At 46.1% G+C, this 15,986-nt stretch overlaps 1 protein-coding gene across 5 annotated transcripts in view; it reads left to right on the top strand.

The window, feature by feature from the left end:
• The window catches only part of ASH1L (ASH1 like histone lysine methyltransferase), a 120,156-nt gene that overhangs the window by 61,081 nt on the left and 43,089 nt on the right, over positions 1 to 15,986 (top strand). For all 5 annotated transcript variants that reach the window (XM_056554522.1, XM_056554524.1, XM_056554525.1 and 2 more), the window contains exons 4-6: positions 3,755 to 3,844; positions 10,204 to 10,894; positions 10,975 to 11,160. In XM_056554522.1, the coding sequence (XP_056410497.1) occupies positions 3,755 to 3,844; positions 10,204 to 10,894; positions 10,975 to 11,160 (967 nt within the window). The remainder of the gene's footprint in view (positions 1 to 3,754; positions 3,845 to 10,203; positions 10,895 to 10,974; positions 11,161 to 15,986) is intronic.

Below are 15,986 nucleotides of genomic sequence, written 5' to 3'. Positions count from 1 at the left end.
TGACAGTATATTGTAGTGTGGTTACAGTGTTGTAATATCACTGACAGTATATTGTAGTGTGGTTACAGTGTTGTGATATCACTGACAGTATGTTGTAGTGTGGTTACAGTGTTGTGATATCACTGACAGTATATTGTAATGTGGTTAGAGCTCTGTGATATCACTGACAGTATATTGTAGTGTGGTTACAGTGTTGTGATATCACTGACAGTATGTTGTAGTGTGGTTACAGTGTTGTGATATCACTGACAGTATATTGTAGTGTGGTTACAGTGTTGTGATATCACTGACAGTATGTTGTAGTGTGGTTACAGTGTTGTGATATCACTGACAGTATGTTGTAGTGTGGTTACAGTGTTGTGATATCACTGACAGTATGTTGTAGTGTGGTTACAGTGTTGTGATATCACTGACAGTATGTTGTAGTGTGGTTACAGTGTTGTGATATCACTGACAGTATATTGTAGTGTGGTTACAGTGTTGTGATATCACTGACAGTATGTTGTAGTGTAGTTACAGTGTTGTGATATCACTGACAGTATATTGTAGTGTGGTTACAGTGTTGTGATATCACTGACAGTATATTGTAATGTGGTTAGAGCTCTGTGATATCACTGACAGTATGTTGTAGTGTGGTTACAGTGTTGTGATATCACTGACAGTATATTGTAGTGTGGTTACAGTGTTGTGATATCACTGACAGTATGTTGTAGTGTGGTTACAGTGTTGTGATATCACTGACAGTATATTGTAATGTGGTTAGAGCTCTGTGATATCACTGACAGTATATTGTAATGTGGTTAGAGCTCTGTGATATCACTGACAGTATGTTGTAGTGTGGTTACAGTGTTGTGATATCACTGACAGTATATTGTAATGTGGTTAGAGCTCTGTGATATCACTGACAGTATGTTGTAGTGTGGTTACAGTGTTGTGATATCACTGACAGTATGTTGTAGTGTGGTTACAGTGTTGTGATATCACTGACAGTATATTGTAGTGTGGTTACAGTGTTGTGATATCACTGACAGTATATTGTAGTGTGGTTACAGTGTTGTGATATCACTGACAGTATATTGTAGTGTGGTTACAGCGCTAGATATCACTGACAGTATATTGTAGTGTGGTTACAGTGTTGTGATATCACTGACAGTATATTGTAGTGTGGTTACAGTGTTGTGATATCACTGACAGTATGTTGTAGTGTGGTTACAGTGTTGTGATATCACTGACAGTATATTGTAATGTGGTTACAGTGTTGTGATATCACTGACAGTATATTGTAGTGTGGTTACAGTGTTGTGATATCACTGACAGTATATTGTAATGTGGTTACAGTGTTGTGATATCACTGACAGTATATTGTAGTGTGGTTACAGTGTTGTGATATCACTGACAGTATATTGTAGTGTGGTTACAGTGTTGTGATATCACTGACAGTATGTTGTAGTGTGGTTACAGTGTTGTGATATCACTGACAGTATATTGTAGTGTGGTTACAGTGTTGTGATATCACTGACAGTATGTTGTAGTGTGGTTACAGTGTTGTGATATCACTGACAGTATGTTGTAGTGTGGTTACAGTGTTGTGATATCACTGACAGTATGTTGTAGTGTGGTTACAGTGTTGTGATATCACTGACAGTATGTTGTAGTGTGGTTACAGTGTTGTGATATCACTGACAGTATATTGTAGTGTGGTTACAGTGTTGTGATATCACTGACAGTATATTGTAGTGTGGTTACAGTGTTGTGATATCACTGACAGTATATTGTAGTGTGGTTACAGTGTTGTGATATCACTGACAATATGTTGTAGTGTGGTTACAGTTTTGTGATATCACTGACAGTATGTTGTAGTGTGGTTACAGTGTTGTGATATCACTGACAGTATGTTGTAGTGTGGTTACAGTGTTGTGATATCACTGACAATATGTTGTAGTGTGGTTACAGTGTTGTGATATCACTGACAGTATGTTGTAGTGTGGTTACAGTGTTGTGATATCACTGACAGTATGTTGTAGTGTGGTTACAGTGTTGTGATATCACTGACAGTATGTTGTAGTGTGGTTACAGTGTTGTGATATCACTGACAGTATGTTGTAGTGTGGTTACAGTGTTGTGATATCACTGACAGTATGTTGTAGTGTGGTTACAGTGTTGTGATATCACTGACAGTATGTTGTAGTGTGGTTACAGTGTTGTGATATCACTGACAGTATGTTGTAGTGTGGTTACAGTGTTGTGATATCACTGACAGTATGTTGTAGTGTGGTTACAGTGTTGTGATATCACTGACAGTATGTTGTAGTGTGGTTACAGTGTTGTGATATCACTGACAGTATGTTGTAGTGTGGTTACAGTGTTGTGATATCACTGACAGTATGTTGTAGTGTGGTTACAGTGTTGTGATATCACTGACAGTATGTTGTAGTGTGGTTACAGTGTTGTGATATCACTGACAGTATATTGTAGTGTGGTTACAGTGTTGTGATATCACTGACAGTATATTGTAATGTGGTTACAGTGTTGTGATATCACTGACAGTATATTGTAGTGTGGTTACAGTGTTGTGATATCACTGACAGTATGTTGTAGTGTGGTTACAGTGTTGTGATATCACTGACAGTATGTTGTAGTGTGGTTACAGTGTTGTGATATCACTGACAGTATGTTGTAGTGTGGTTACAGTTTTGTGATATCACTGACAATATGTTGTAGTGTGGTTACAGTGTTGTGATATCACTGACAGTATATTGTAGTGTGGTTACAGTGTTGTGATATCACTGACAGTATGTTGTAGTGTGGTTACAGTGTTGTGATATCACTGACAATATGTTGTAGTGTGGTTACAGTGTTGTGATATCACTGACAGTATGTTGTAGTGTGGTTACAGTGTTGTGATATCACTGACAATATGTTGTAGTGTGGTTACAGTGTTGTGATATCACTGACAATATGTTGTAGTGTGGTTACAGTGTTGTGATATCACTGACAGTATGTTGTAGTGTGGTTACAGTGTTGTGATATCACTGACAGTATATTGTAGTGTGGTTACAGTGTTGTGATATCACTGACAGTATATTGTAGTGTGGTTACAGTGTTGTGATATCACTGACAGTATGTTGTAGTGTGGTTACAGTGTTGTGATATCACTGACAGTATATTGTAGTGTGGTTACAGTGTTGTGATATCACTGACAGGATGTTGTAGTGTGGTTACAGTGTTGTGATATCACTGACAGTATGTTGTAGTGTGGTTACAGTGTTGTGATATCACTGACAGTATGTTGTAGTGTGGTTACAGTGTTGTGATATCACTGACAGTATGTTGTAGTGTGGTTACAGTGTTGTGATATCACTGATAGGATGTTGTAGTGTGGTTACAGTGTTGTGATATCACTGACAGTATGTTGTAGTGTGGTTACAGTGTTGTGATATCACTGACAGTATGTTGTAGTGTGGTTACAGTGTTGTGATATCACTGACAGTATGTTGTAGTGTGGTTACAGTGTTGTGATATCACTGACAGTATGTTGTAGTGTGGTTACAGTGTTGTGATATCACTGACAGTATGTTGTAGTGTGGTTACAGTGTTGTGATATCACTGACAGTATGTTGTAGTGTGGTTACAGTGTTGTGATATCACTGATAGGATGTTGTAGTGTGGTTACAGTGTTGTGATATCACTGACAGTATGTTGTGTTGTCATGTGAGATGTCACATCTGATCATCTCAATCTATGAATCTTCCAGGATGTCAGGAACGCAGCCAGAGAACTCCAGAGCGGTTAAGTTGTAGTCCTTCCAGAAGGCGGACAGCGTCAGAGAGTACTTCATGTTCAGGTAAGGGCTTGTTCACATTACCGTTTGTACCCGAATTCTCATGGCCGTTATTAAATCCGTTCCTCACATGTTAAAATGGCTGTAAATGAATCCCATTTTTTTTACAGTCCTTTGTGAGCCGTTTGCACCTGTTTGGTTCCTACTCCGTTATTTTTTATTGCAACAAGACGTTACATGCAGTATTTTTTTCCCCGTCAAAAATAACGGAGTAGAAAAGGATATTGTGTATTCAACATTGCAGTCTATGGTAACAGACGGAAAACGGATGAGCCTATAATGAGTGTTTCCCAACCCTTTTCAGCTCTGTTCCCTGTTCTTCTCCTATCTGGTCCGGACCGTCCTGACCATTTCTTCCAGCCACAACACTTCACCGTTAAACCTGCAAAACAAATCTATTAGGCTCCGCACTTTACCAGCATTAGCCTCCAGATTCCCCTTTTACAAGTGAAGAGGAATACAGGGGTGTACATGGGAGACAGGTGTATACGGGGGTGACAGAGGGGTGTAGGGGGTGATAGAGGGGTTTACAGTGGGGGCAGAGGGGTTTAGAGGAAAGTACATTGGTGGCAGGGTGTAGAGGAGTGTACATGGGTGACAGACGGGGTGTAGAGGAGTGTAAATGGGTGACAGAGGGGTGTAGAGGAGTGTAAATGGGTGACAGGGGTGTAGAGGAGTGTACATGGGTGACAGACGGGGTGTAGAGGAGTGTACGTGGGTGACAGATGGGTGTACATGGGTGACAGAGGGGTGTAGAGGAGTGTACATGGGTGACAGATGGGTGTAGAGGAGTGTACATGGGTGACAGAGGGGTGTAGAGGAGTGTACATGGGTGACAGAGGGGGTGTAGAGGAGTGTACATGGGTGACAGAGGGGGTGTAGAGGAGTGTACATGGGTGACAGAGGGGGTGTAGAGGAGTGTACATGGGTGACAGAGGGGGTGTAGAGGAGTGTACATGGGTGACAGATGGGTGTAGAGGAGTGTACATGGGTGACAGAAGGGGTGTAGAGGAGTGTACATGGGTGACAGATGGGTGTACATGGGTGTAGAGGAGTGTACATGGGTGACAGAGGGGGTGTAGAGGAGTGTACATGGGTGACAGAGGGGGTGTAGAGGAGTGTACATGGGTGACAGAGGGGGTGTAGAGGAGTGTACATGGGTGACAGAGGGGGTGTAGAGGAGTGTACATGGGTGACAGGGGGGGTGTAGAGGAGTGTACATGGGTGTAGAGGAGTGTACATGGGTGACAGAGGGGTGTAGAGGAGTGTACATGGGTGACGGGTGTAGAGGAGTGTACATGGGTGACAGAAGGGTGTAGAGGAGTGTACATGGGTGACAGAAGGGTGTAGAGGAGTGTACATGGGTGACAGAGGGGGTGTAGAGGAGTGTACATGGGTGACAGAGGGGTGTAGAGGAGTGTACATGGGTGACAGAGGGGTGTAGAGGAGTGTACATGGGTGACAGAAGGGTGTAGAGGAGTGTACATGGGTGACAGAGGGGTGTAGAGGAGTGTACATGGGTGACAGAAGGGTGTAGAGGAGTGTACATGGGTGACAGAAGGGTGTAGAGGAGTGTACATGGGTGACAGAGGGGTGTAGAGGGGTGTACATGGGTGACAGAAGGGTGTAGAGGAGTGTACATGGGTGACAGAGGGGTGTACATGGGTGACAGAGGGGTGTAGAGGAGTGTACATGGGTGACAGAGGGGTGTAGAGGAGTGTACATGGGTGACAGAGGGGTGTAGAGGAGTGTACATGGGTGACAGAGGGGTGTAGAGGAGTGTACATGGGTGACAGAAGGGTGTAGAGGAGTGTACATGGGTGACAGAAGGGTGTAGAGGAGTGTACATGGGTGACAGAAGGGTGTAGAGGAGTGTACATGGGTGACAGAAGGGTGTAGAGGAGTGTACATGGGTGACAGAGGGGGTGTAGAGGAGTGTACATGGGTGACAGAAGGGTGTAGAGGAGTGTACATGGGTGACAGAAGGGTGTAGAGGAGTGTACATGGGTGACAGAAGGGTGTAGAGGAGTGTACATGGGTGACAGAAGGGTGTAGAGGAGTGTACATGGGTGACAGGGGTGTAGAGGAGTGTACATGGGTGACAGAAGGGTGTAGAGGAGTGTACATGGGTGACAGAGGGGGTGTAGAGGAGTGTACATGGGTGACAGAAGGGTGTAGAGGAGTGTACATGGGTGACAGAGGGGGTGTAGAGGAGTGTACATGGGTGACAGAGGGGTGTAGAGGAGTGTACATGGGTGACAGAGGGGTGTAGAGGAGTGTACATGGGTGACAGAAGGGTGTAGAGGAGTGTACATGGGTGACAGAGGGGTGTAGAGGAGTGTACATGGGTGACAGAAGGGTGTAGAGGAGTGTACATGGGTGACAGAAGGGTGTAGAGGAGTGTACATGGGTGACAGAGGGGTGTAGAGGAGTGTACATGGGTGACAGAAGGGTGTAGAGGAGTGTACATGGGTGACAGAGGGGTGTACATGGGTGACAGAGGGGTGTAGAGGAGTGTACATGGGTGACAGAGGGGTGTAGAGGAGTGTACATGGGTGACAGAGGGGTGTAGAGGAGTGTACATGGGTGACAGAGGGGTGTAGAGGAGTGTACATGGGTGACAGAGGGGTGTAGAGGAGTGTACATGGGTGACAGAAGGGTGTAGAGGAGTGTACATGGGTGACAGAAGGGTGTAGAGGAGTGTACATGGGTGACAGAAGGGTGTAGAGGAGTGTACATGGGTGACAGAAGGGTGTAGAGGAGTGTACATGGGTGACAGAGGGGGTGTAGAGGAGTGTACATGGGTGACAGAAGGGTGTAGAGGAGTGTACATGGGTGACAGAAGGGTGTAGAGGAGTGTACATGGGTGACAGAAGGGTGTAGAGGAGTGTACATGGGTGACAGAAGGGTGTAGAGGAGTGTACATGGGTGACAGAGGGGGTGTAGAGGAGTGTACATGGGTGACAGAGGGGGTGTAGAGGAGTGTACATGGGTGACAGAGGGGGTGTAGAGGAGTGTACATGGGTGACAGAAGGGTGTAGAGGAGTGTACATGGGTGACAGAAGGGTGTAGAGGAGTGTACATGGGTGACAGAGGGGTGTAGATGAGTGTACATGGGTGACAGGGGTGTAGAGGAGTGTACATGGGTGACAGAAGGGTGTAGAGGAGTGTACATGGGTGACAAGGGTGTAGAGGAGTGTACATGGGTGACAGAGGGGTGTAGAGGAGTGTACATGGGTGACAGGGGTGTAGAGGAGTGTACATGGGTGACAGAGGGGGTGTAGAGGAGTGTACATGGGTGACAGAAGGGTGTAGAGGAGTGTACATGGGTGACAGAGGGGGTGTAGAGGAGTGTACATGGGTGACAGAGGGGGTGTAGAGGAGTGTACATGGGTGACAGAAGGGTGTAGAGGAGTGTACATGGGTGACAGAAGGGTGTAGAGGAGTGTACATGGGTGACAGAAGGGTGTAGAGGAGTGTACATGGGTGACAGAGGGGTGTAGAGGAGTGTACATGGGTGACAGAGGGGGTGTAGAGGAGTATACATGGGTGACAGAAGGGTGTAGAGGAGTGTACATGGGTGACAGAAGGGTGTAGAGGAGTGTACATGGGTGACAGAGGGGGTGTAGAGGAGTGTACATGGGTGACAGAAGGGTGTAGAGGAGTGTACATGGGTGACAGAAGGGTGTAGAGGAGTGTACATGGGTGACAGAAGGGTGTAGAGGAGTGTACATGGGTGACAGAAGGGTGTAGAGGAGTGTACATGGGTGACAGAAGGGTGTAGAGGAGTGTACATGGGTGACAGAAGGGTGTAGAGGAGTGTACATGGGTGACAGAAGGGTGTAGAGGAGTGTACATGGGTGACAGAGGGGGTGTAGAGGAGTGTACATGGGTGACAGAAGGGTGTAGAGGAGTGTACATGGGTGACAGAGGGGGTGTAGAGGAGTGTACATGGGTGACAGAAGGGTGTAGAGGAGTGTACATGGGTGACAGAAGGGTGTAGAGGAGTGTACATGGGTGACAGATGGGTGTAGAGGAGTGTACATGGGTGACAGAGGGGGTGTAGAGGAGTGTCAAAGAACAAGCGATGATCCGGCACCAGTTAAAAGTTGTAGCTTTATTTTATCCGTATCAAAAGGCACATATATCACAAAGTAAAACCGACTCCCTCCACGGCCATACGCGTTTCAAGCGCATGCGCGCTCTTCCTCAGTGACCTGGATGGACGTGGGTGAGAGGGGGGGGGGTGGACGTGGGTGAGGGGGGGGGGATGGACGTGGGTGAGGGGGGGGGATGGACGTGGGTGAGGGGGGGGGATTGACGTGGGTGAGGGGGGGGGGGATTGACGTGGGTGAGGGGGGGGGGATGGACGTGGGTGAGGGGGGGGGGAATGGACGTGGGTGAGGGGGGGGGGAATGGACGTGAGTGGGGGGGGGGGATTGACGTGGGTGAGGGGGGGGGGTTGGACGTGGGTGAGGGGGGGGGGTTGGACGTGGGTGAGGGGGGGGGGGTTGGACGTGGGTGAGGGGGGGGGGTTGGACGTGGGTGAGGGGGGGGTTGGACGTGGGTGAGGGGGGGGGGTTGGACGTGGGTGAGGGGGGGGGGTTGGGCGGGGGGGGGGGGGTTGGACGTGGGCGGGGGGGGGTCGGACGTGGGCGAGGGGGGGGGTCGGACGAGGGGGGGGGGTCAGACGTGGGCGAGGGGGGGGGGGGGTCGGACGTGGGCGAGGGGGGGGGGGATGGACGTGGGCGAGGGGGGGGGGGATGGACATGGTACAGTACCTTAAGCAGGCCATTTTTCTTCCCCGTTCTTCCCCTCTCCGGCAGGGCACCGACTCAGGGCTCCGGCAGGGAAATCATTCACTGCGCCGCAGGAGGGAGGGGGGCGCTGGGGCACGGGTCACTACACCGGCCTGGCGCAGCTTCCACTTACTTCCCCTCTCTGGGCCGCAGGGGGAAGCTAAGGGACGCTGGGGGGCGCTGAGGCCTAAACAGCAGCCTCTGATCATGTGACTCCTCCTCCTCCATGTGACTGACCACATGACGGTGACATCATCACAGGTCCTGTATGCACACCGCTCCGCTACCTGATACAGCCTCAGGCGCATGCACAGCGCACACAAACTTCCCTCCCCCCTGCGGCGCCTGGGAGGGGAAAAAAATGTAATTAATAAAATTTTACAGCAAAATATCACTGCTATAATGTCTGTTTGCACCCGTTTTTTCCAATCAGTTTTTGATCCCTTTATACTTCTGGGCATACTCAATAGGGGTGATCAACTAGGAAGTAGGCAGACAAAAATATAAATGGACAATAAACAGATTAAGAACTGATGCAACAAGATGTCACTTAATGGAATCCTTTTGCATCAGTTTGCATAGTTTGTTAGTATGGTTCATTTAGCAGCAATGAGGGGAGGATAGCGGAACGGGAGACAACGGCTGTGTGAACCTAGCCTAAGTAACCAGGAAGGGCCTCTGGACTATAGTGCCCTCTTCCTATAGAGCTCAGGCACTGCAGAATGGTGGATTCACAACTTTATTGTTACGTTTTTTGTTTCCCTTTTTCTCATTAATAGTTTTTATTGTAATAAACATAGAACAAAAGTATCAAACCGGCAAAATGGACCTAGATCCAAAACAATAACAAAAGGTAGCACAGGCAAATAGTTTCCCTCTTTTTTTAGTATCTATATATAAATATATAAATAAATATATATATAGTAAATTTGAGTAGCCGTATTAGTCCTGCGATGCAGATGCAAATCATAAAATGTTGCAGTATCTTGTAATGACCTTTTTTATTGGACTAACAGAATTTTGTAGAGAAGCTTTCGGGATTCCTCCCTTTATCAAGTCCAAAGCAAATACTTGATAAATGGAGGAATCCCGAAAGCTTGTCTCTAAAAAATTCTGTTCGGCCAATAAAAAATTATTGAAGATAATTAATAAAAAATATTACAAGATACTGCAACATTTTTTGATTTGCATCTATATATATATATATATATATATATATATATATCCTCCCTGGTACATTGTATCGGTCTCTGCACAGGAGAGACTGCTGCATGGGCTCATATAGGTGAGGCCACTCTTTGGGCAATTGTAGTTTTTGAGTATATGAATAATTGCCTGTATAGTAAAATAGAGATTAGATAAGAAGACAGCGCTTCCTTTGTCTGTGGTTGTGTCTGACACTGCAGGTATAGACAGGATATACTTTTTTTTCTGACATCATACAGTCCCCACAGTGCAGGATGCAGATGCCCAGTACAGTTACAGTGTCCTGTTCTTATTATCACTGTTCTTTCTGTTTTGTCATGCCCGTATGTAATGGATCTGCCTTTCTTATCCTTGCAGTCGTCGGGGTCCCATTGCGAGGCACAAAACATGGCTCTACGAGTGAAGAGTCGGTGGATTGCTTGCTACAGCGGAACAGCTATGGGGAGAAGCAGAGTGCACTGGACAAGGCAGTGGACAGTGTCCTTGCTGCTAACTCCTCTGTGTCTGCCTCCTCCAGCCCAGCGAGAGGACTCAGCCGGGAGAAGAACCAGGGCAAGGCAGACTCTGCACCCCTGGAACCATTGATAGCTAGTTTAGGAGTGTCTTCCAACCGGCTGCCCAGCAACTCCTCCAGTCATAACCTGAAGAGAAGCGTGGTGGAGGCCATACACAAGCAAGCACGGAGAATGTACAACTACAATAAGATCCTGGCCTCCAAGAAGAACCTGGATCACGTCAATAAGATCCTGAAAGCCAAGAAACTGCAGAGACAGTCACGAACCGGAAACAACATCGTGAAGAGAAGGCCTGGGAGACCCCGAAAGTACCCACTGGAGGAGGCCATCCCTCTGCAGCTGCTCTCCCGAGGGGTCAGGGAGCGAGAAGGTGGCCCCAGGGCCGACACGGTTACTGATGTCATTGAAGCCGTAGTGCAAGGCGTGAGTCTGGAGACCGAGCATCGCAAAGGGTGGAAGAGGAAGTATCATGAAATGGAGAAGCAAGTGAAGAAAAGGCAGAGAACAGATGAAGAGAAAGAAACCAGCGCCAGGTACAGAGGATTGTGGGTCCCACTTCGTGTGTGGCCATAGACATAATACTTGGTCTTGTAATATTCCTTGTCCTTTGCAGTGTGGCTGAGCTTCACCTTGGGGACGTTTCCTCTCTTATTGGTGCTGACCTGAACCGTGATGTGTGTGATCCTGTTAGATCCTGTTACATGCCGTCACTTGTGCAGCGAGAGAAGAAGGTGGCTCGTCCTCCTAAGAAGAAATTCCAGAAGGCCGGCCTCTTCTCTGATGTCTATAAAACCACGGAGTGAGTAATGATCAGTGCCCAACCTACTGAGGTGGACAGGTTCTACCACATCTAGAATCCATATCTAATGCCCAAACCACAATGGCGTTCATAACATTGTAGTTGCATTTCTGGGTTTTCTCCTTTCTGTCCCTTTTATTATTATTTTTATGTGTAGTTGTGAGTTTATGGTTTTTGCCAGCGGAAACAATCACAGCTTTCTCTGGTGTTTTGGTGTCGGTCACGGAACACTTTTTTGTTAGTAGAGTCCTGTATATCCCTTCTCAGAAATGAAAACTAAAAAGCATGAGATCAAACTGCCATAAAACGAGTGTGTATGGGGCCTCCCTGCTGTGCCACGACATGGGTGGGGTCTCGGTGTGTCTGAGAAGATGACGTTTTCAGTGCCTTATTCCCACCCCATGATTCACTTTGTTAATGTTCAAGGGAGTCTTTCATTTCTATACATTTTATATTTATTCTCTAGTAATAGAATTATCAGCTCACCTACTATGCCTCTAATTTACGACTCTGATAGGACCGGAGCTTCATCCCCCAATATGCACAGAGTGAAGAAAGAAAATGTCCAGCGCAGGCTCAATACGATGCGTCTTTATTTAGTAGTTACAAAAACAAACTGTGCACAGGTGAAGCATTTCGGGCCCCGATTTGTGGCCTTAATCATGGCATCATGTTTTTGTAACTACTAAATAAAGACACATCGTATTGAGCTTGCGCTAGATTTTATATTTATTGTACCTTCTTACCCGTATGTCAGTTCTGTAGGTGAGACATTGTCATAACAAAAAGCCAAATGTAATCTTTGGATATGGCTCGATCTCATAGTGACAGATCCTCTTTATCACTGTGTCAGTCCTGGATATGTCTTGATCTCATAGTGACAGGTCCTCTTTATCACTGTGTCAGTCCTGGATATGACTCTATCTCATAGTGACAGATCCTCTTTATCACTGTGTCAGTCCTGGATATGGCTCGATCTCATAGTGACAGGTCCTCTTTATCACTGTGTCAGTCCTGGATATGTCTTGATCTCATAGTGACAGATCCTCTTTATCACTGTGTCAGTCCTGGATAAGACTCGATCTCATAGTGACAGATCCTATTTATCACTGTGTCAGTCCTGGAGAAGACTCGATCTCATAGTGACAGGTCCTCTTTATCACTGTGTCAGTCCTGGATATGTCTTGATCTCATAGTGACAGGTCCTCTATCACTGTGTCAGTCCTGGATATGACTCGATCTCATAGTGACAGATCCTCTTTATCACTGTGTCAGTCCTGGATATGACTCGATCTCATAGTGACAGGTCCTCTTTATCAATGTGTCAGTCCTGGATATGACTTGATCTCATAGTGACAGATCCTCTTTATCACTGTGTCAGTCCTGGATATGACTCGATCTCATAGTGACAGGTCCTCTTTATCACTGTGTCAGTCCTGGATATGACTTGATCTCATAGTGACAGGTCCTCTTTATCACTGTGTCAGTCCTGGATATGACTTGATCTCATAGTGACAGATCCTCTTTATCACTGTGTCAGTCCTGGATATGACTCGATCTCATAGTGACAGATCCTCTTTATCACTGTGTCAGTCCTGGATATGACTCGATCTCATAGTGACAGATCCTCTTTACCACTGTGTCAGTCCTGGATATGACTCGATCTCATAGTGACAGGTCCTCTTTATCACTGTGTCAGTCCTGGATATGTCTTGATCTCATAGTGACAGGTCCTCTTTATCACTGTGTCAGTCCTGGATATGACTTGATCTCATAGTGACAGATCCTCTTTATCACTGTGTCAGTCCTGGATATGGCTCAATCTCATAGTGACAGGTCCTCTTTATCACCGTGTCAGTCCTGGATATGACTTGATCTCATAGTGACAGATCCTCTTTATCACTGTGTCAGTCCTGGATATGACTCGATCTCATAGTGACAGGCCCTCTTTATCACTGTGTCAGTCCTGGATATGTCTTGATCTCATAGTGACAGGTCCTATTTATCATTGTGTCAGTCCTGGATATGGCTCGATCTCATAGTGACAGATCCTCTTTATCACTGTGTCAGTCCTGGATATGACTCGATCTCATAGTGACAGATCCTCTTTATCACTGTGTCAGTCCTGGATATGGCTCGATCTCTTAGTGACAGATCCTCTTTATCATTGTGTCAGTCCTGGATATGGCTCGATCTCATAGTGACAGATCCTCTTTATCACTGTGTCAGTCCTGGATATGACTCGATCTCATAGTGACAGGTCCTCTTTATCACTGTGTCAGTCCTGGATATGACTCGATCTCATAGTGACAGATCCTCTTTATCACTGTGTCAGTCCTGGATATGGCTCGATCTCATAGTGACAGATCCTCTTTATCACTGTGTCAGTCCTGGATATGACTCGATCTCATAGTGACAGGTCCTCTTTATCATTGTGTCAGTCCTGGATATGGCTCGATCTCATAGTGACAGATCCTCTTTATCACTGTGTCAGTCCTGGATATGACTCGATCTCATAGTGACAGATCCTCTATATCACTGTGTCAGTCCTGGATATGGCTCGATCTCATAGTGACAGATCCTCTTTATCACTGTGTCAGTCCTGGATATGGCTCAATCTCTTAGTGACAGGTCCTCTTTATCACTGTGTCAGTCCTGGATATGGCTCGATCTCTTAGTGACAGATCCTCTTTATCACCGTGTCAGTCCTGGACATGGCTCGATCTCATAGTGACAGGTCCTCTTTATCACTGTGTCAGTCCTGGATATGACTCGATCTCATAGTGACAGATCCTCTTTATCACTGTGTCAGTCCTGGATATGACTCTATCTCATAGTGACAGATCCTCTTTATCACTGTGTCAGTCCTGGATATGGCTCGATCTCATAGTGACAGGTCCTCTTTATCACTGTGTCAGTCCTGGATATGTCTTGATCTCATAGTGACAGATCCTCTTTATCACTGTGTCAGTCCTGGATAAGACTCGATCTCATAGTGACAGATCCTATTTATCACTGTGTCAGTCCTGGAGAAGACTCGATCTCATAGTGACAGGTCCTCTTTATCACTGTGTCAGTCCTGGATATGTCTTGATCTCATAGTGACAGGTCCTCTATCACTGTGTCAGTCCTGGATATGACTCGATCTCATAGTGACAGATCCTCTTTATCACTGTGTCAGTCCTGGATATGACTCGATCTCATAGTGACAGATCCTCTTTACCACTGTGTCAGTCCTGGATATGACTCGATCTCATAGTGACAGATCCTCTTTATCACTGTGTCAGTCCTGGATATGACTTGATCTCATAGTGACAGATCCTCTTTATCACTGTGTCAGTCCTGGATATGACTCGATCTCATAGTGACAGGTCCTCTTTATCACTGTGTCAGTCCTGGATATGTCTTGATCTCATAGTGACAGGTCCTCTTTATCACTGTGTCAGTCCTGGATATGACTTGATCTCATAGTGACAGATCCTCTTTATCACTGTGTCAGTCCTGGATATGGCTCAATCTCATAGTGACAGGTCCTCTTTATCACCGTGTCAGTCCTGGATATGACTTGATCTCATAGTGACAGATCCTCTTTATCACTGTGTCAGTCCTGGATATGACTCGATCTCATAGTGACAGGTCCTCTTTATCACTGTGTCAGTCCTGGATATGTCTTGATCTCATAGTGACAGGTCCTATTTATCATTGTGTCAGTCCTGGATATGGCTCGATCTCATAGTGACAGATCCTCTTTATCACTGTGTCAGTCCTGGATATGACTCGATCTCATAGTGACAGATCCTCTTTATCACTGTGTCAGTCCTGGATATGGCTCGATCTCTTAGTGACAGATCCTCTTTATCATTGTGTCAGTCCTGGATATGGCTCGATCTCATAGTGACAGATCCTCTTTATCACTGTGTCAGTCCTGGATATGACTCGATCTCATAGTGACAGGTCCTCTTTATCACTGTGTCAGTCCTGGATATGACTCGATCTCATAGTGACAGATCCTCTTTATCACTGTGTCAGTCCTGGATATGGCTCGATCTCATAGTGACAGATCCTCTTTATCACTGTGTCAGTCCTGGAGAAGACTCGATCTCATAGTGACAGATCCTCTTTATCACTGTGTCAGTCCTGGATATGGCTCGATCTCATAGTGACAGCTCCTCTTTATCACTGTGTCAGTCCTGGATATGACTCGATCTCATAGTGACAGATCCTCTTTATCACTGTGTCAGTCCTGGATATGTCTTGATCTCATAGTGACAGATCCTCTTTATCACTGTGTCAGTCCTGGATAAGACTCGATCTCATAGTGACAGATCCTATTTATCACTGTGTCAGTCCTGGAGAAGACTCGATCTCATAGTGACAGATCCTCTTTATCACTGTGTCAGTCCTGGATATGTCTTGATCTCATAGTGACAGATCCTCTTTATCACTGTGTCAGTCCTGGATATGGCTCGATCTCATAGTGACAGGTCCTCTATCACTGTGTCAGTCCTGGATATGACTCGATCTCATAGTGACAGATCCTCTTTATCACTGTGTCAGTCCTGGATATGTCTTGATCTCATAGTGACAGGTCCTCTATCACTGTGTCAGTCCTGGATATGACTCGATCTCATAGTGACAGATCCTCTTTATCACTGTGTCAGTCCTAGATATGTCTTGATCTCATAGTGACAGGTCCTCTTTATCACTGTGTCAGTCCTGGATATGTCTTGATCTCATAGTGACAGATCCTCTTTATCACTGTGTCAGTCCTGGAGAAGACTCGATCTCATAGTGACAGGTCCTCTTTATCACTGTGTCAGTCCTGG

Source organism: Hyla sarda, unplaced genomic scaffold (assembly GCF_029499605.1).
Source record: "Hyla sarda isolate aHylSar1 unplaced genomic scaffold, aHylSar1.hap1 scaffold_778, whole genome shotgun sequence".
NCBI lineage: Eukaryota > Metazoa > Chordata > Amphibia > Anura > Hylidae > Hyla > Hyla sarda.
The sequence above is the reverse complement of the archived record's forward strand: the minus strand, read 5'-3'. Positions and strand labels throughout refer to the sequence as shown.